Genomic DNA, 21,261 nt, shown 5'->3' on the forward strand with positions numbered 1-21,261 from the left:
CCTGTCATTTCTTTACAGTCTGTCATTGTCTGAGAAGAACATGTACTCATCTCGCCTTTAGGCTAACGTGTTTGTCATTCACATTTCCACAGCAAGAAAGTCATTGAAAATGAATTAGATGAAATAAAAAAAAAACAAGAGATGCTGAGAAAAGGAACTTTTCAAGTGTCTGGGAAAATCCTATCCCACGGTAGCCTGGACTCACACTAAATGATTCCGAATGCTCTGTCTTCGGTACATACTTTGGTCTGAGACTTCCATCGTTGAAGGCATTCATGTGGTGACAAGAGGTGTTGTACAAAACAAGTCATCAGCTATTGGACTGTATCTAACCAATCAGAGTTTTCAAACCGCCGCTTTACCCGTGTGTTCTGGCAGTGGCCCAATCCATCGGTTTCTGGAGCAATCAGACGGCCCCAAGTGTGTTCAGGGAGGTACTCAGATCCAAAGTCTTTGTGGAGAAGAAACTAACGTCCGTGGGCGTGGCGTAGCATTTGGCCAGAGCAAGGAGTCTGGGTAGCCAGGCAAATCCCGCAGGCTCAGTGTATAGACGTTGTGCAGACGGTATGCTACCTGCTGCTGTGACAAGGACAGGAAGACAAAATAAGGAAGGAAGACATAATAATACATTTATACTCTTAGAAATAAGTGTTCCTGAAGGGTTCTTCTTTCCCTCTGTGGAAAGTGTTCTACATGGATCCCAAAGCAGTTCTTTTTTATTTGACCTTTATTTAACTAGGCAAGTCAGTTCAGAACAAATTCTTATTTTCAATGACAGCCTAGGAACAGTGGGATTAACTGCCTGTTCACGGGCAGAATGAAAGATTTGCACCTTGTCGGCTCTGGGATTTGAACTTGAAACCTTCCGATTACTAGTCCAACGCTCTAACCACTAGGCTACCCTGCTGCCCCCTACCTGGAACCAAGAAGGGTTCTTCAAAGGGTTCTACAATTGTGACAGCCATTTAACCCTCTTAGGTTCTAGATAGCACCTTATTTCCTAAGTGTAGGTCTGAAACAAGTAAAGAATCAGGTTGGAGACAAATACGTTGTTGTTTGGATGTTCTTTTACATTGAGGCTTTAAAATGGCCACCTTTCAATCCCATTCCATGCTATTCAAATCCAAATCGAATCAAAACAAAATAAAAATTTCAGTGAATGACTGAGAGAAGCCTTTGGTACATGAACATTTCAAGCACGATTAAACATTAAGTATGTCAGCATTGCCATACCCTGGAGAAACATACAATGTGATGAAATGATGTGTGAAACAAGTGAAACACAGGGAACAATAAAATAGAACTGTCTCTACAGTGAGATTTGTAAATAATATTGAATAACTAAGCCTGTTTTGCTACATGGGCAAATATGATTTGCTCATATTTCAAAGAAATAGCTACTAATAATAACTGGCTCTGAATATACAATAGCTCTTCTCAGAAGATGATCTGTGCATGCATGCCAATGTGTGCTACCCACAAGCGTGGAGTAAATCTTCTCTTCAAGTCTTTATATAGTAGAACCAGCCTGAATGATGAAGTTTCCCTAACAATCGGTGCAGGAGGAGCTGTAAAAGAGGGAGGGAGCATGTCATTTGAAATGTGTAGGTTTCATGATTGGCTTGTCATTGAGACCTCCCATGTCCCCCGCCCCCTCGGTGGCAGCTGTCCATCTCATTCACATTTAAGAGGTACTGATCCTTTGACACCCTGCTGACCTGTTCATCTGACACCCTACTGCACTGCTACCCTGTTATACACTGCTCTTCTGACACCCTGCTACCCTGTTATACACTGCTCTTCTGACACCCTGCTACCCTGTTATACACTGCTCTTCTGACACCCTGCTACCCTGTTACACCTCTACCCTGCTACACTGCTCCTCTGACACCCTGCTACACTGCTCCTCTGACACCCTGCTACCCTGCTCTTCTGACACCCTGCTACCCTATTACACTGCTCCTCTGACACCCTGCTACACTGCTCTTCTGACACCCTGCTACATCGCTACCCTGTTACACTGCTCCTCTGACACCCTGCTACACTGCTCTTCTGACACCCCACTACACTGCTCCTCTGACACCCCGCTACACTGCTCCTCTGACACCCTGCTACACTGCTCCTCTGACACCCTGCTACACTGCTACCCTGACACTCTACTACACTGCTACCTTGCTACACTGTTCTTCTGACACCATGCTACACTGCTACACTGCTACACTCGGTAGCCAGGCAAATCCCCCAGGCTCAGTGGATAGAAGCTGTGGAGACTGTATGCTTCCTCTGACACCCTGCTCCTCTGACACCCTGCTACCGTGCTACCCTGCTACACTGTTCCTCTGACACCCTGCTACCGTGCTACCCTGCTACACTGTTCCTCTGACACCCTGCTACCAAGCTACACTGTTCCTCTGACACCCTGCTACCATGCTACACTGTTCCTCTGACACCCTGCTATCCTGCTACACTATTCCTCTGACACCCTGCTACACTGTTCCTACTAATAATAACTGGCTCTGAATATACAATAGCTCTTCTCAGAAGATGATCTGTGCATGCATGCCAATGTGTGCTACCCACAAGCGTGGAGTAAATCTTCTCTTCAAGCCTTTATATAGTAGAACCAGCCTGAATGATGAAGTTTCCCTAACAATCAGTGCAGGAGGAGCTGTAAAAGAGGGAGGGAGCATGTCATTTGAAATGTGTAGGTTCCATGATTGACTTGTCATTGAGACCTCCCATGTCCCCCGCCCCCACGGTGGCAGCTGTCCATCTCATTCACATTTAAGAGGTACTGATCCTTTGACACCCTGCTAAACTATTCTTCTGACACCCTGCTGACCTGTTCATCTGACACCCTACTGCACTGCTCTTCTGACACCCTGCTACCCTGTTCAACTGACACCCTCTACTCTGCTGTGTCAGATGCTTTGATCTGCTCATTATGTTCTCCAACCCCTGGTGGCTTGCATCTACCTTGTCCTCTGCCTTCGGAATCCCTTCCTAGAGGTGATCGCTCAGTTCCCTTCCCCTTGTCCTGGGGGTGATCACTCGGTTCCCTTCTCACTCTCCTAGAGGTGATCGCTCAGTTCCCTTCTCCGTCTCCTAGAGGTGATCGCTCAGTTCCCTTCCCCTTGTTCTGGGGGTGATCACTCGGTTCCCTTCTCACTCTCCTAGAGGTGATCGCTCACTTCCCTTCTCCGTCTCCTAGAGGTGATCGCTCAGTTCCCTTCTCCCTCTCCTACAGGTTATCGCTAAGTTCCCTTCTCCCTCTCCTAGAGGTGATCGCTCAGTTCCCTTCTCACTCTCCTAGAGGTGATCGCTCAGTTCCCTTCTCCGTCTCCTAGAGGTGATCGCTCAGTTCCCTTCTCCCTCTCCTACAGGTTATCGCTAAGTTCCCTTCTCCCTCTCCTAGAGGTGATCGCTCAGTTCCCTTCTCCGTCTCCTAGAGGTGATCGCTCAGTTCCCTTCTCCCTCTCCTACAGGTTATCGCTAAGTTCCCTTCTCACTCTCCTAGAGGTGATTGCTCAGTTCCCTTCCCCTTGTCCTATTGGTGATTGCTCAGTTCCCTTCCCCTTCCCCTATTGGTGATTGCTCAGTTCCCTTCCCCTTCCCCTATTGGTGATTGCTCAGTTCCCTTCCCCTTGTCCTATTGGTGATTGCTCAGTTAACCTTCTCCCTCTCCTATTGATGATTGCTCAGTTCCCTTCTCCCTCTCCTAGAGGTGATCGCTCAGTTCCCTTCTCCCTCTCCTACAGGTGATCGCTCAGTTCCCTTCTCCCTCTCCTACAGGTGATCGCTCAGTTCCCTTCTCCATCTCCTATTGGTGATTGCTCAGTTCCCTTCTCCCTCTCCTAGAGGTGATCGCTCAGTTCCCTTCTCGCTCTCCTACAGGTGATCGCTCAGTTCCCTTCTCCCTCTCCTAGAGGTGATCGCTCAGTTCCCTTCTCGCTCTCCTAGAGGTGATCGCTCAGTTCCCTTCTCCCTCTCCTAGAGGTGATCGCTCAGTTCCCTTCTCACTCTCCTAGAGGTGATCGCTCAGTTCCCTTCTCCGTCTCCTAGAGGTGATCGCTCAGTTCCCTTCTCCGTCTCCTAGAGGTGATCGCTCAGTTCCCTTCTCCCTCTCCTACAGGTTATCGCTAAGTTCCCTTCTCACTCTCCTAGAGGTGATTGCTCAGTTCCCTTCCCCTTGTCCTATTGGTGATTGCTCAGTTCCCTTCCCCTTGTCCTATTGGTGATTGCTCAGTTCCCTTCTCCCTCTCCTATTGGTGATTGCTCAGTTCCCTTCTCCCTCTCCTAGAGGTGATCGCTCAGTTCCCTTCTCCCTCTCCTACAGGTGATCGCTCAGTTCCCTTCTCCATCTCCTACAGGTGATCGCTCAGTTCCCTTCTCCCTCTCCTAGAGGTGATCGCTCAGTTCCCTTCTCCCTCTCCTATTGGTGATTGCTCAGTTCCCTTCTCACTCTCCTAGAGGTGATTGCTCAGTTCCCTTCCCCTTGTCCTATTGGTGATTGCTCAGTTCCCTTCCCCTTGTCCTATTGGTGATTGCTCAGTTCCCTTCTCCCTCTCCTATTGGTGATCGCTCAGTTCCCTTCTCGCTCTCCTACAGGTGATCGCTCAGTTCCCTTCTCCATCTCCTACAGGTGATCGCTCAGTTCCCTTCTCCATCTCCTAGAGGTGATTGCTCAGTTCCCTTCCCCTTGTCCTATTGGTGATTGCTCAATCGCTCAGTTCCCTTCCACTCCACCAATCAGGCCTTTATGGTAGAGTGGCCAGGCTGAAGCCACTCCTCAGTAAAAGGCACATGACAGCCCGCTTGGAGTTTGCCAAAAGGCACCTAAAGGACTCTCAGGCCATGAGAAACAAGATTCTCTGGTCTGATGAAAGTAAGATTTAACTTTTTGGCCTGAATGCCAAGTGTCACGTCTGGAGGAAACCTGGCACCAACCTGGCACAGTAAAGCATGGTGGTGGCAGCGTCATGCTGTGGGGATGTTTTTCAAAGGCAGGAACTGGGAGACTAGTTAGGATTGAGGGAAAGATGAACGAAGCAAAGTACAGAAAGATCCTAAGCACACGGCCAAGACAATGCAGGAATGGCTTTGGGACAAGTCTCTGCATGTCCTTGCGTGGCCCAGCCAGAGCCCGGACTTGAACCCGATCGAACATCTCTGGAGACACCTGAAAATAGCTGTGCAGCAATGCTCTACATCCAACCTGACAGAGCTTGAGAGGATATGCAGAGAATGGGAGAAACTTACAATTGATAGATTGTGATAATATCATATACCTCTGCTATTATAGCCTATTTTACTGGCAGCAGACATATAAGTATCTATATTATATATTAGTATCCTGAATATTCTCTCAAATCAAAGACTAAAGAACCTCCAACAACAACTCCTGGATAAGTCCCTCTGAGGACATTAAAAATGTATATTCTTAAAATGCTGATGTCATAATAGAAGCTTCTTGACATCAACTGCACCCAGGACAAAAGCACAGAGACTAAAAACGACACACCACAGTATGCATATCAAAGACAGAAAATGTACTGTTGCAGTGGCACAACAGTGCCCCCTTTTGAAACTGAGCCTCCTCTCCTACAGTGCAACTGCAAACCATCTCGACTGAGGCCACGGCACCTAATCTGGTTGGTGCTTCATAATCCTAAATCTGCCTCGTAGTCAACTGACAAAGAAATTGAAAAGACGAGAAAAACTTGAAAAATGCAGTTCCATGTTTCACAAATCCAAAGAAATTACTGACATAAGAAATCATTGAAATAGAAACCATTGAAACCAGAGAGCATTTTAGCATTGGACCAAGAAACGTTGGTTTCTTTGATTCAAACTGTCGATTACACTAATTCAATTGGGAGAAAGTATCATATGAAGTCCAAGACCCAAGAATGCCATTGGGATCTATCAGCAGGATGTGCGTAATTGGAAACTTCCCCTTGTCTCGCAGTACTGTATCCATACTGGCAATCAGGAGTTGATGAGTTACTACGAGACGCTAGCTCCTCCAGCTGACAAAATAAAGAGACATTTTCACTGCTTCTCTCGCAGAGCCAGAGCGATTTCTACAGATTTGGTCAGTGTGTTCAGGCTTAGACAACCGAGCCAGTGGGACCAAATACTGACTCCAGAGTCCAGACTGGCCGAAGATGGCATCATATGGAGAAACGATCAAACTGAACTACCACATGAACTGTGCTGCTAAGTTTTCAGAGTTGGACTTAATTAAATATATTTTCAGCTGAATGGTTTATAGCCCCAGATAAAAATGTACTGAAGAAGTAGGCCATAACCTTCTAGAAGTTTAACTTCTTTTTTATCGTCATGATGCAGCTTACTCTTCGTCCTCCAGTTACCCCTTTGAATGTGTTTTCCAATTCTTGCACATGGTTGGTGTCTAGCTTTGTAAAATGATCCGTCTGAGCCGCCATAAGAGAGTTCTGTAAAACGGATTTCAACTGTGACCGTGACATCCTATAACAAGTCATGAGACTCATTTTATAATGGCAATTACCAAACTCTTGCTTCTCTCATGAGCTGTGAAAATCACTAGCCTACTGTCGATTGATTTCAAAGTGGCCCATGTGAAAATGGACTCAGGGGAGGGAGGCATTTGTTCATTGAAAGGTTTCACCTGCTAGAACCATTTGCACAGGAAAGAGCAGCAGAGCTTCACTAACAGATCACAGTGACACTTTTAAGGTGAGGTTGACAAGGGCTCCTTTAACCTTCTTAATGTCATCTTTTCAATTAACACTTAGGTAGAGGACAGCGTGGAATTACCCCAGCCTACGGCTCTGCTTCTCCCTGTCAGAGAGTAACAGCCCCCTGTCGTCTGTCTGCACTGAGCGACAGTGGTGTAGGTGTGTGTGTGTGTGTGTGTGTGTGTGTGTGTGAGAGAGAGAGAGAGAGAGATAGGTGGGAGTAAATGCTGAAGAGTCAGCTGGTGGTAAATGAATAGCAATCAGGCTCTTAAAGTCAATCTGTGAAAAGAGAGAGGAATTGTTCTTTTTGTTTTTTTACCAGAACAACAGAGGGGTATACTATATCTCAGGATCAATTATTTAGCCAGCTAACTTTGATAAACAACCAGAAATAACAATTGATGTTCTGGTTCAATAATAAATGTGAATTTAGATGTGTTTTTGGCTGAGTCAATTTGACCATGTTAAGCCCTCTGGATAATCCCTTTATCAGATCCACACCGATGGGTTCAGAGTTCTACACTTGAAAATATGAAGTATCCCTATTCATGTCACTGAGGGAGAGAGGGGAATGTGGAACATTTACACGGTCAGAATATGTTATCGGTAGACATCAGGGATCCTATTGGGAGAATTGAGCAATTTGGGGCTGAGGTAAGGTCAGATAAAGTGAGGAAGAACAGATATCACTAAAGTTCTGCCTAGCAATAAAGATGTCATGTTTAGAGGAAAGGAGGATACTTCCCATATATATATATATATATGTGTGTGTGCTGGTGGAACCATGTCTTTGTATGCAGCTGTATAACCCAGTGTGTGAATAAACTTGGTTTGAGCTTTACTTATCATCTGTGAGTTTACTCTAAGAACCTGACAATACCACGAGACTGAAATGAGAAGCACCTGAACCATCATCTGAATGAAACACAATCCTTCCCATTCATGAAATGCAAGCAAAAGTATATGTTGTCCTTAATGCCTAGATCATAACTGCCGAGCCACATTTTATACACGTTATTTATAAATGCATTGTGTCTGATATGCAGCTATAGAACAGCTGGAAGCCAATTGGTTTGTGAGCCACTTCATTACAACAGACACGTTCGGTACAACAGGCACACTGAAGTCCTGCCGAATTGGCTACCTGCTTCCAGAGCACCTATGGGGTTGTAACACCTCAATTGGCACTGAGTCAGTCACTGAAGCATCTGCTAAAGAAAAGACTAAAAGGACACATTATAATGATGCAAGTCGCTTAAACTGGGACAGCAAATTTGAAAGTTTCCTGAATAAAAGTCGGTAATATGACTTAGGATGAGCTGAAATATCTCCTCTTTCATCCCAATTGCTATTATCGTTCTTGAAAAAGCTAGATGCATATTTTAAACATGAAGGAACATTGCCATTTTAAAAAGTTTAGATTTAAAAAAAAAATGTTTTTTAATTGCGTACAATTTCTCATTGATACATAGACAGAAGACAACGTTGCTGATCGGATGAAATGGATGTGGATTTAGATTAATTTAGATTTGGATTTAGACTTCTCTGCCCATAGGGAGGAGTGAGCAGGTGCGTGAGGGAGGGAATGAAGAAGGAAACATTCATCTACACCAATCAGCTCCAGAGAAAGTCAGGTCCACGCAATCACTTCAGCCAGATGTTCTTATCTCCGATATCTGCGTTATAACCTTCAGCATACTTCTTTCCCAGGAGCTTTTGGAGAGAAAAGAAACATTTGTGAATTGAATTATATGGAGAGAAGTGACAGGGGAAATAGCTTATTAGGCATCCTAACACATCTGGGCTGTATTACTTGGAATAGTTGGCAAAAAATATCGCAAGAAAATGTAAGTGAGAAACCGACAGGTTGGCTAAAATTAAACAATTTTAAAGGGATACTTCAGGATTTTGGCAATGAGGCCCTTTATCCACTTCCCCAGAGTCAGATAAACTTGTGGATACCATTTTTTTTGTCTCCGTGTTCAGTATGAAGGAAGTTAAGAGGTAGTTTCGCGAGCCAACGCTAACTAGCATTAGCTAACGCTACTTAGCAATGTCCTTCAAACCACAGGCAAATACATAAAAATGGTGTCCATGAGTTCATCTGACTCTGGGAAAGTAGATAAAGGGCCAAAATCCCGAAGTATCCCTTTAATACTGAACATGGAATTAAATCAATTGGGTAATAGTTGACATGTTCTGAAACCCTCTGAAGAAGGGGGAAAGTCATAGCATACACTTTACAAAACAAATCATTAAAACTAAGCCAAAGCAAGGGGTTTCAATAATCATAAGTCCAAAATCAGTTGTGGGAATTGTTTGGGTAAGAAGAGACAAGTGAGATTCCACAGGACACTTGGGCATGTTTAAGAGTTCTATGATTTAAGGAGCTGGGCCTACTTATTCCCTTAAGCATTGAAGAACTAGCCACTCAAGACTCCTCTATCCCTTGGACATGGGATGATAGTAAAGACTAATGGTAAAGCAAAGTGTTGTGTCACTGGGGGCGACATTGCAATCCATCACCCCAGAGACTTGGAAAACAGCACGGTAGGAGTTACTGCTAATGTGATAAGTTACTGCATTAGTTACTGCTAATGTGATAAGTTACTGCATTAGTTACTGCTAATGTGATAAGTTACTGCATTAGTTACTGCTAATGTGATAAGTTACTGCATTAGTTACTGCTAATGTGATAAGTTACTGCATTAGTTACTGCTAATGTGATAAGTTACTGCATTAGTTACTGCTAATGTGATAAGTTACTGCATTAGTTACTGCTAATGTGATAAGTTACTGCATTAGTTACTGCTAATGTGATAAGTTACTGCATTAGTTACTGCTAATGTGATACAGCCACGCCACTCTCTGTCACCCGGGCCACGCTACACCATGAGTCTTGTGAGTATGAGTAAAAAAATAGAGTCTAGTGTTAACAGTCTTACACGGCTTCTCTTATCCAGTACTGTTATCAGACAGCCAAAGAAGCTAAAAAATAAAATACATTTATTTACAGCTTCAAATACAATTGAAGATTGGAGAAGTTGTGTTTGATTGCAAATATCAATATTGGAGGCATTCAAGTTTTATTTTGTTTACTTTGAGTTCTTGGCATCTGCGGTTCAACTCAAGTTTTTACCTGCCGAAACCTAAATGAATCCCAAGACAAGCCCCTATCGATTCCTAGTTTTGTCAAATACAGTACATGCTCTATTGCAGAATCCTACCCTGCACTTTAGCAGAAGTGAACTTTGTCAACATAAAAGTACGGAGGAGAAAATATAGACAATCTAAGCTCGCCATAGTTCATATTACCCCATGCTTATACTCCCACTTGTTCTAGTATGATAATGCACACCATACAAAACGTCAGCCCAAAAGACCCTGTAGCACATTATATACCCCCACTTTACAGCAGCAGCCAGACAACTCATCTCCAGTCAATAAACTTTAAAAGGTCAGAACAGAATGTTTTCCTGCAACAATGATACCAATGACTATTAGAGACATGAGAATATTCCACATCTGGCATCTCTATCATTCTATACATTTCAGGTTATGATGCAGGAAAAATTGAGGAAAAAACATTGTGGACGGACACAAGCCAGAAGAGAGGGAGAAGGAAAATACTACACACACAAAAAAAGGGTGAAAAAGAGTAGTGTTAAGGCCCAAACCTCATTATCCAGCACGGTTAAGGCCCAAACCTCATTATCCAGCACGGTTAAGGCCCAAACCTCATTATCCAGCACGGTTAAGGCCCAAACCTCATTATCCAGCACGGTTAAGGCCCAAACCTCATTATCCAGCACGGTTAAGGCCCAAACCTCATTATCCAGCACGGTTAAGGCCCAAACCTCATTATCCAGCACGGTTAAGGCCCAAACCTCATTATCCAGCACGGTTAAGGCCCAAACCTCATTATCCAGCACGGTTAAGGCCCAAACCTCATTATCCAGCACGGTTAAGGCCCAAACCTCATTATCCAGCACGGTTAAGGCCCAAACCTCATTATCCAGCACGGTTAAGGCCCAAACCTCATTATCCAGCACGGTTAAGGCCCAAACCTCATTATCCAGCACGGTTAAGGCCCAAACCTCATTATCCAGCACGGTTAAGGCCCAAACCTCATTATCCAGCACGGTTAATCATATATCATAAGATAAGTAGAGTGCTTTTCTCCCTTACCGATTTGAAGGCATAGTAGTCTGCGTCATACTCGTGAGCGCCGATGGTGACCTCAGGGAGGAAGTTGGGTACAAGGGTCAGGTCTGCCACCCTCATCTTGTCTTCCACCCTGGGGAGAGAGAGGCAGGAAAACAGCAGGCGGATAAGGCCTACAGAGCTCCAAAATATACTATATAGGCCTACCCATGTACTAAATGTGACAGGAATGTAGCGACAACACTTAGTTTCAGGGCTACACATCTCGGGAGCAAATGAAGTGGATCTACTTACAGCATTCTCATGTAGTGTAATGTGACGTCATCCTGTTCTACCCAAGGTCCTTTCTCGAACTTCAAGTCCTCAATGTCTTCTGCAATCTGTAGATGAGATAAACAAAAATAATGTAAGTCTATTTTGACAATAGGATTTTGTGAGGGATTGGATAGGCCTATAAAATGACATCAACAGCATGTTTGTGTTCTCATGTCTCCAATAGGGATGCAGCGATTCATATCGGCCCCATTTTATATGTTTAAGATATGAGTGCATCAGTCTGTGTAAACCCAAACCGATCCAAATATAGCATGCATTGTTCAGAAAAAAAAAAATCGATTCAAATGTTATGCATCGCAAAAAATATTTTTAAATGATCAAATTACCTTCTCTCTACCTTTGGAAAATTCCTCATATTTTGTGACAACTGTGTCCTCTCCTTCAGTGTTAAACTAAGCATGTAATTATTTTAGCAGCCATTGATCTACAAGTCATTTTCCATGCCGAACAACCCCTGGCAATATTTGTATCATAGTCAATCTGCACGCAGCTTCGTGTGCACTGACCAATGAGAGGTAAGCCTATTCATGACCTGGCACATCTGCAGGTCACCTTCAGCATTCAAATGTAGGCAAAATGGCTTGTGCAATATTAGGCTTAATTTTTTTGAGTGACAACCAATGTAATAAGGCTGGGAATTGCCAGGGACCTCAACGATACAATATTATTGCCATACTTCGGTGCCGATGCAATATTGTGGTGAAGCTGTGGGACAGCTTTGTAAGGAATGACGTCACTAAATCAGGAACTAATTGCTTGCATCTGGGTGCCTGTCCTGCAAGATGGTGATTTCAGAGCAAAAGTAGTGGAGGACAAAAACCAAAACATTGTCGCCCCCCTAACTGATAGTGTTAGATGCCCAGTGTCCCTTATGGCTCAGGTGACTACACATACACCATACACAAATCCAGCTCAGAGAAGCCCCAGCTCATGAGCTCAATCAGAAGCAGATTTGAACTCAGAATGGAAAAATGAATGTGTCAATGCAACAAATGTTGGTGCATCGAATCGTATCTCATCGATTCATTCCTCTAAAATCAAACCAAATTGTTTCAAACTAAAACGTATCGTTCCTGTATCGTATCAGAGCCCATGTATCTATTACTGAACAAAAATATAAAAGCAACATGTAAAGTGTTGGTTCCATGTTTCATGAGCTGAAATAAGAGATCCCAGAAATGTTCCATACACACAAAAAGCTTATTTCTCTCACATTTGTGCACAAATTTGTTTTACATCCCCGTTAGTGAGCATTTAGCCTTTGCCAAGATAATCCATCCACCTGACAGGTACGGCATATTAAGGAGATGATTCATCTTATGGCTTAGATCCCGCTAACGGGATCGATATGATGATCATTACACGGCATGGCATTACACGGCATGGCATTACACGGCATGATCATTACACGGCATGATCATTACACGGCATGGCATTACACGGCATGATCATTACACGGCATGGCATTACACGGCATGATCATTACACGGCATGATCATTACACGGCATGGCATTACACGGCATGATCATTACACGGCATGGCATTACACGGCATGGCATTACACGGCATGATCATTACACGGCATGGCATTACACGGCATGATCATTACACGGCATGGCATTACACGGCATGAGCATTACACGGCATGATCATTACACGGCATGGCATTACACGGCATGGCATTACACGGCATGATCATTACACGGCATGGCATTACACGGCATGATCATTACACGGCATGGCATTACACGGCATGATCATTACACGGCATGGCATTACACGGCATGATCATTACACGGCATGATCATTACACGGCATGGCATTACACGCCATGGCATTACACGGCATGGCATTACACGGCATGATCATTACACGGCATGGCATTACACGGCATGATCATTACACGGCATGGCATTACACGGCATGGCATTACACGGCATGAGCATTACATGGCATGGCATTACATTGCATGATCATTACACGGCATGGCATTACACGGAATGATCATTACACGGCATGATCATTACACGGCATGGCATTACACGGAATGATCATTACACGGCATGATCATTACACGGCATGGCATTACACGGCATGATCATTACACGGCATGATCATTACACGGCATGGCATTACACGGCATTACACGGAATGATCATTACACGGCATGGCATTACACGGCATGGCATTACACGGCATGATCATTACACGGCATGATCATTACACGGCATGGCATTACACGGCATGGCATTACACGGCATGGCATTACACGGAATGATCATTACACGGCATGGCATTACACGGCATGGCATTACACGGCATGATCATTACACGGCATGGCATTACACGGCATGATCATTACACGGCATGGCATTACACGGCATGGCATTACACGGCATGATCATTACACGGCATGATCATTACACGGCATGGCATTACACGCCATGGCATTACACGGCATGGCATTACACGGCATGATCATTACACGGCATGGCATTACACGGCATGATCATTACACGGCATGGCATTACACGGCATGGCATTACACGGCATGAGCATTACATGGCATGGCATTACATTGCATGATCATTACACGGCATGGCATTACACGGAATGATCATTACACGGCATGATCATTACACGGCATGGCATTACACGGAATGATCATTACACGGCATGATCATTACACGGCATGGCATTACACGGCATGATCATTACACGGCATGATCATTACACGGCATGGCATTACACGGCATTACACGGAATGATCATTACACGGCATGGCATTACACGGCATGGCATTACACGGCATGATCATTACACGGCATGATCATTACACGGCATGGCATTACACGGCATGGCATTACACGGCATGGCATTACACGGAATGATCATTACACGGCATGGCATTACACGGCATGGCATTACACGGCATGATCATTACACGGCATGGCATTACACGGCATGATCATTACACGGCATGGCATTACACGGCATGGCATTACACGGCATGATCATTACACGGCATGGCATTACACGGCATGATCATTACACGGCATGGCATTACACGGCATGGCATTACACGGCATGATCATTACACGGCATGGCATTACACGGCATGATCATTACACGGCATGGCATTACACGGCATGGCATTACACGGCATGATCATTACACGGCATGGCATTACACGGAATGATCATTACACGGCATGATCATTACACGGCATGGCATTACACGGCATGGCATTACACGGCATGATCATTACACGGCATGGCATTACACGGCATGGCATTACACGGCATGGCATTACACGGCATGGCATTACACGGCATGGCATTACACGGCATGATCATTACACGGCATGGCATTACACGGCATGGCATTACACGGCATGGCATTACACGGCATGATCATTACACGGCATGGCATTACACGGCATGATCATTACACGGCATGGCATTACACGGCATGGCATTACACGGCATGATCATTACACGGCATGGCATTACACTGCATGATCATTACACGGCATGATCATTACACGGCATGGCATTACACGGCATGGCATTACACGGAATGATCATTACACGGCATGGTCATTACACGGCATGGCATTACACGGCATGGCATTACACGGCATGATCATTACACGGCATGGCATTACACGGCATGGCATTACACGGCATGGCATTACACGGCATGATCATTACACGGCATGGCATTACACGGCATGATCATTACACGGCATGGCATTACACGGCATGGCATTACACGGCATGATCATTACACGGCATGGCATTACACGGCATGATCATTACACGGCATGATCATTACACGGCATGGCATTACACGGAATGATCATTACACGGCATGGCATTACACAGCATGATCATTACACGGCATGATCATTACACGGCATGATCATTACACGGCATGATCATTACACGGCATGATCATTACACGGCATGATCATTACACGGCATGGCATTACACGGCATGGCATTACACGGCATGATCATTACACGGCATGATCATTACACGGCATGATCATTACACTTGTGCGGGGAACAATAAAAGGCCACTAAAATGCGCAGTTTTGTCACATAACACAATGCCACATATGTCTCAGGTTTTGAGGGAGCGTGCAATTGGTACGTTGACTGCAGGAATGTCCACCAGAGCTGTTGCCAGAGAATTGAATGTTCATATCTCTACCATAAGCTACCTCCAATGTTGTTTTATAGAATTTGGCAGTACATCCAACTGCCCTCAACCGTAGACCACGTGTAACCACGCCAGCCCAGGACCTCCACATCCGGCTTTTTCACCCTTGGGATTGTCTGAGACCAGCCACCCCGACAGCTGATCAAAGTGAGGAGAATCTAGGTCTGTAATAAAGCCCTTTTGTGGGGGGGAAAACTCATTCTGATTGGTGAGGCCTGGCTCCCCAGTGGGTGGGCCTGGCTCCCCAGTGGGTGGCTCCCAAGTGGGTGGGCATGGCTCCCCAGTGGGTGGCTCCCCAGTGGGTGGGCATGGCTCCCAAGTGGGTGGCTCCCCAGTGGGTGGGCATGGCTCCCAAGTGGGTGGCTCCCCAGTGGGTGGGACTATGCCTTTTCAGGTCCACCCATGGCTGCGTCCCTGCCCAGTAATGTGAAATCCATAGATTAGAGCCTAATGAATTTATTTAAATTGCCCGATTTCCTTATATGAGCTGTAAACTCGTTGAAATTGTTGCATTCAGATATTTCTGTTCAGTATAGATACACATCAAGTCATCTTGACAAGGGAAAGATGGCGATCCCTGGCCTCTAGTCACACATTGTATTTTCTTACCCTCTCGATGTCTTGTGCCTGGGTTGCATCATAAGCAAGCAATTCTGCATTCTCACTGAAATACAGAAAAACTATCTCAAAATAAGGTTAAACATCAAACAGCATGATGAGCCATCCATGGGGTCATCGCAGAGGTATCGAGCATCGTATTCCCTTCAATAGACAGCTTTGTAGTCCACCAACCTTATTTTGGGAAGGTAGGTCTTCTTGTACGCGTCCTCAATGCTCTTCAGATAGGGTAGGGGCACATCCTGAGGGTAAGACAGGATAGATAGAATAAAAGACAGGAACAACACACATTAGTAAATAGGCTATTTGAAAAGTTTAAATAACTACACCACATTCAACACAATTCACTGGCTTAGTGTAAGTGCCTTAAATGGATTGAAGTTAACAAGTGGAACGACCCAAAGTGGTCAACAAGCAGAAGATTTGGATTTGGAACGGCTGTTGAAACATTCTCACCGTCAATGATCTGATTTGTAGAGCAGAAAGGTAATGAGGCCTAACTTGAGAATACTCTTGGCACACGCTATCACATGGTTCAGTGGGAACGGATACAGATCTATGCCAAGGACAACCCTTGTATTCTTATCCAGGCTTCAGTTTGATTTCATTCCTGTATTGACCACTATTAAACTTAATCCCTAAAACACAGTGCAGCTTTTGGGCATATAGCCTGAACAAGACATTAGGTTATTTAACATGCATCCGAAACATTGAATAGCATAAGTTCATACACAGCATACATGTGCTTTTTTTAACAGCTTTAAAACTGATGGCTGAACTAGGGGTCAACCAATTAATCGGCATGGTCGATTAATTAGGGCCGATTTCATAACAAAATCGGTAATCTGCCTTTTTGGACGCCGATTATGGCCGATTACATTGCACTCCATGAGACTGCGTGGCAGGCTGACCAGCTGTTACACGAGTGCAGCGTCAAAAAGGACCTTGTGGCTGCAAGATGACAAGATAGGTTTAAAGCTAGCTAGAAACTTATCTTCACATAATCACTAGTTAACTACACACGGTTGATGATATTAATAGGTTAACTAGCTTGTCCTGCGTTGCATATAATCAATGCGGTGCCTGTTAATTTATCATCTAATCACAGCCTACTTCAACTTCGCCAAACGGGTGATGATTTAACAAAAGCACATTTGTTGCACAAATGTGCCTAACCATAAACATCAATGCCTTTCTTAAAATCAATACACATAAGTATATATTTTTTAACCTGCATATTTAGTTCAAATAAATGCATGTTAGCAGGCAATATTAACTCGTGAAATTGACACTTCTCTTGCGTTCAGTGCGAGCAGAGTCAGGGTATATGCAACAGTTAGTGCCGCCTGGCTTGTTGCGAACTGTGCTTCTTCCTAACAAAGACCGTAATTAATTTGCCAGAATTGTACATAATTATGAGATAACATTGAAGGTTGTGCAATGTAACAGCAATATTTAGACTTAGGGTTGCCACCCGTTCGCCAAAATATGTAATGGTTCCATATTTCACTGAAAGAATAAACGTTTTGTTTTCTAAATGATAGTTACCGGATTTTACCATATTAATGACCAAAGGCTCGTATTTCTGTTTGTTTATTATAATTAAGTCTATGATTTGATATTTGATAGAGCAGTCTGAGCAGTGGTAGGCAACAGCAAACTCGTAAGCATTCATTCAAACAGCACTTTACTGTGTTTGCGAGCAGCTTTTAGCAATGCTGTTTATGACTTCAAGCCTATCAACTAAGTGCCTATAAGAACATCCCATAGTCAAAGGTAAATGAAATACAAATGGTATAGAGAGAAATGGTCGACATGTCATAATTCCTATAATAACTACAAAGTAAAAGTGGGAATATTGAAGAACTGGCAATATTGAACCACCAGCTTTCATATGTTCTCATGTTCTGAGCAAGGAACTTAAACATTGGCTTTTTACATGGCACATACTGCACTTTTACTTTCTTCTCCAACACTGTGTTTTTGCATTATTTAAACCAAACATGAACATGTTTCATTATTTATTTAAGACTAAATAGATTGTATGTATTATATTAAGTTAAAATAAAAAGGTTCATTGCTCATTCAGTATTGTTGCAATTGTCATTATTATAAATATATATAAAAATCGGCATCAGCTTTCCTTTGGTCCTCCAATAAATCGGTATTGAAAAATCATAATGGGTCAACCTCAAATCCATATACCCATATAGCACCACCAGGCTACTACTGTACACCATACACCCATATAGCACCTCTAGCCTGAACATGTGATGTTCTTGGGGCTTTAAACTAAAGGCATTTTAAACTTGTCTCAAAGTCTCTACAGTGGTTGTGATCTATTTCAGAAACAGAAAAAGACTATGCTCAGCCTGTCACAAACAGAGAATGATGTTCTTAATTTGAATTTGTAATTTGCCAAATGCCTCTGGTAATCAGTCACAATTACAGAAATGAGTTGTGGCTTTCCAGCCTGCACTGCCTATTTAGCACCTCTCACACTTGGCAGGCAGGCGGGCGGGCAGGCGGTCGAGCTTCACAAAGCCTGGTAGTTATTAGCATAGAGGCCCCAGCAATAATCCCCTCTTTAAAGATAATCACGGATGGTTGGAGGAATCTGGTGCAAATCAAGTTACATATGGAGTCTTAGAGTAGTGTTAACGACAAGTCATCAGTGCTTAAAACCTAGGCTATTTTCAACTTGCCTGATTTGATTCATACTTTAGATCAGTTTTCCAAAGTTGTGGGTCTCTGATTGGACTGAAGTGTAAATCAATATATGAAAAACTTGTAGCAGTGCCAGGCATTCACACAATTTACAATAATTTTTGGAAAGGTCTCAAAATCGGTTAAATAAACAAGTTCAGTCACATTCCACAGGTTCTACATAACGGATGGTCTTTCACAGACAGACAATATGTCAAGAAGAGGTTAGTATGGCTGATATTTTTTTCTCTCACTACCTTGCCTGATGCCTTCAGCTTCTTCTGCACTTCTTCTGCTGGCATGTCCACATAGATGACCAAGTGGGGGGGAAGGAACTCACAGATGCTGATACCTTTGATTTCATTGTAGTGGTCAACACCTGCATTACAGAACATACAAGATTCATCGACCTCAGCGATGTAAAATGCCCCCATGTTATCTATGGTGACAGAGCAAAAAAGCTTCTTCACCCCGATTATTCATTGAAAACACTAATGACCTTTCAATATCATGGCATTGTCAAGTTGGTGTTAAACCAGACCCGATTCATAACAATACAAAAAGACTATTCAGATCTGTTCCACCCTTGTTATAGGCATTTCAGTACTTACACTGCTTTCTGATGTAACCCTGTTTGAACATGGCCTCCACAAACACCACGTCACTGTAGGGGGAGCGCTCTAAGACCACACCTTGGCCTGGAGCGAGAGAAAGTTCATGACAAGAACATGAATAGAATAATGTTTGTTTAAGATCTAAATGCAAACAGACATTTAGAATAGCACTAGGCATTCATTTAACTACAGAAACACGTCAAGAGGTCAAGAGCTAAATGTCTGTTGTTTTTCCCCCAATAGCCTAACACAATCTTGCTGTCATTTTTTTGTGTGATATGTGAGCGCATTCCTTAGCCAACCAGCCATACCTGTGGTGAGCAGGTGTTCCATGGCGTCTGACCACTGCAGGAGCCTCATGAGGTACATCCATGCCTGCAGCCGGTAGGAGTTCCCGTCAGCAGCCTTGGGGTCTCCGTAGAACTTCTCCAGGCTGCAGTTACCATTAAAGGCGGTTGGCAGAGGCGCCTTCTCCGCTGTCATCTTGTCCAAGTAGTGCGTGTCAGGCTCGGGCATGTACAGCATCCCTACAGACATCAGGCAATGTTAATGTTGTCAATCTACAATGGGGGCAGGGGGGTCATTGTGCCCTTCTGTTTTGTCCCAGCAGGTAGGAAAGGGATTAAAAAAAGAAAAATGTTGGTACTACCAGAGAATACCATAACTACGCCACATTGATATGCGCTTTAAATGAGTCAAAAAATGCTGATGATTGCCATAATCAACTTCTAACCTACCAACTTATAAAGCCTAATAAACAAGTAGTTTATAACTGCATTGACAACAGCCTGATCATTACCCAGCTTTTCAGCCAGATTCTGAGCCAGCGCCCCCTTTCCTGAGGCCAGGTTGCCATCAATGGAGATTATCTTGCTGTTCTCCTTGAACCTTGGAGTTGTCCTCTCGCCCAGTGCATATGCCCACCAACCGTACCGCAGGTTCCTTACTGAGCTTGTGTGAATACCAGCCTAAAATACAGAATATATGTTTATCAATGAACAGTAGTTCACAGATCAAATATTGAAATGTACTCAGTGTCAATAGAATGAGCATGTGAATGTCATGCTTCTGTCCTGTCCAGACTAAAATCTACCGGTAATGGCTGGTCCACCAGGCAACCTTCTGAGCTCATCTAGTAAACATGAGCTAATTCATTTAGCTAGCTAGACATCATGTTTGAGTTAAATGAAGCTAGCTGTTAATTATTTACAATACATTATTGCAGAATAGTTGTTGACAGATGCAAAACACACATATGTTAGCATTAGGATTGTTGTTCTGGTGTCCTTGTACCAAAGCTTGTGAACTTGATGCCCTTCGTTGCGCGAGAGAGCATTTCTGCAATTCGTTTTACAACCTTACCGTTCGAATAGTTGTCCCTATTTTCAACACGGCTATCCCCGAGGGGAGGGCCCACTGGAGCACCCGTACCGCCATGGTTATTTACCACCAGAACCACAAATCGTCTCCAAAATCGCTCTATTTGATAGTCCTTCGAGGCGCGACAATAACGCGTCGGGAGTTTTCTGTGTGTGCCCGTAGTCGCGTAATATTGACGTTTTCAATGGGTGTGTGTGTGTATGTGAGCGGAGGGGCGGGGGGGTTCTTGCCCGTGGTCGCTTAATATTGACGTCATCAATAGTGTGCAATTGAATTGCCTGAAAGAAAAAGAGGAATTTCAAATGTTCAATATGATCTACCTACTGTCTCGTTTAGAAGAGTTACAGGGTGTGTTAAATGATGGTATCCCGTCCTCCCCGGCCGTTGGCATGGTGCAGGAGCAGATAGAATCAAAGTAGTGGAATGGTGTAGTCTGTTGTGTGTTGTTAATGAACGTAGGTGGCAGCTGAGAAGTATGGGTGTATGATATTTT

The 21,261-nt window shown here is 44.0% G+C and overlaps 1 protein-coding gene and 1 long non-coding RNA gene across 3 annotated transcripts; one reads left to right on the plus strand and one right to left on the minus strand.

Moving 5' to 3' along the window:
- Positions 1-3,051: 3,051 nt before the first annotated feature.
- On the plus strand, positions 3,052-4,121 carry LOC127931169 (uncharacterized). 2 transcript variants are annotated; one of them, XR_008140103.1, is made up of 3 exons: positions 3,052-3,111; positions 3,214-3,349; positions 3,418-4,121. It is a non-coding gene; the product is annotated as an uncharacterized LOC127931169 (long non-coding RNA). The 2 variants fall into 2 exon arrangements; XR_008140102.1 differs by having other exon boundaries at positions 3,055-3,111; positions 3,214-3,281; positions 3,316-4,121.
- A 4,016-nt stretch (positions 4,122-8,137) lies between these two features.
- Positions 8,138-20,998, minus strand: LOC118386389 (NADH dehydrogenase [ubiquinone] 1 alpha subcomplex subunit 10, mitochondrial-like). The gene is made up of 10 exons (XM_035774117.2): positions 20,751-20,998; positions 20,188-20,356; positions 19,700-19,915; positions 19,386-19,472; positions 19,032-19,153; positions 16,243-16,310; positions 16,060-16,114; positions 11,181-11,266; positions 10,911-11,019; positions 8,138-8,435 (listed from the first exon to the last, which is right to left on the minus strand). Exons 1-10 carry the CDS (start codon positions 20,823-20,825, stop codon positions 8,367-8,369), a joined length of 1,056 nt encoding a protein of 351 aa, XP_035630010.1. The 5' UTR covers positions 20,826-20,998; the 3' UTR covers positions 8,138-8,366.
- Positions 20,999-21,261: the final 263 nt, after the last annotated feature.

Source organism: Oncorhynchus keta, chromosome 7 (assembly GCF_023373465.1).
Source record: "Oncorhynchus keta strain PuntledgeMale-10-30-2019 chromosome 7, Oket_V2, whole genome shotgun sequence".
NCBI lineage: Eukaryota > Metazoa > Chordata > Actinopteri > Salmoniformes > Salmonidae > Oncorhynchus > Oncorhynchus keta.

Bases quoted from the DNA above. Each gene is read 5' to 3' on its own strand.
- LOC118386389 (XM_035774117.2), bottom strand. From the start codon at position 20,825: ATGGCGGTACGGGTGCTCCAGTGGGCCCTCCCCTCGGGGATAGCCGTG. The intron at 19,154-19,385 runs GTAAGTACTGAA...TCTGTAATGCAG, and splicing joins GGGTTACATCAGAAAGCAGT to GTGTTGACCACTACAATGAA. The intron at 8,436-10,910 runs GTAAGGGAGAAA...TCTCTCCAAAAG, and splicing joins ACTACTATGCCTTCAAATCG to CTCCTGGGAAAGAAGTATGC.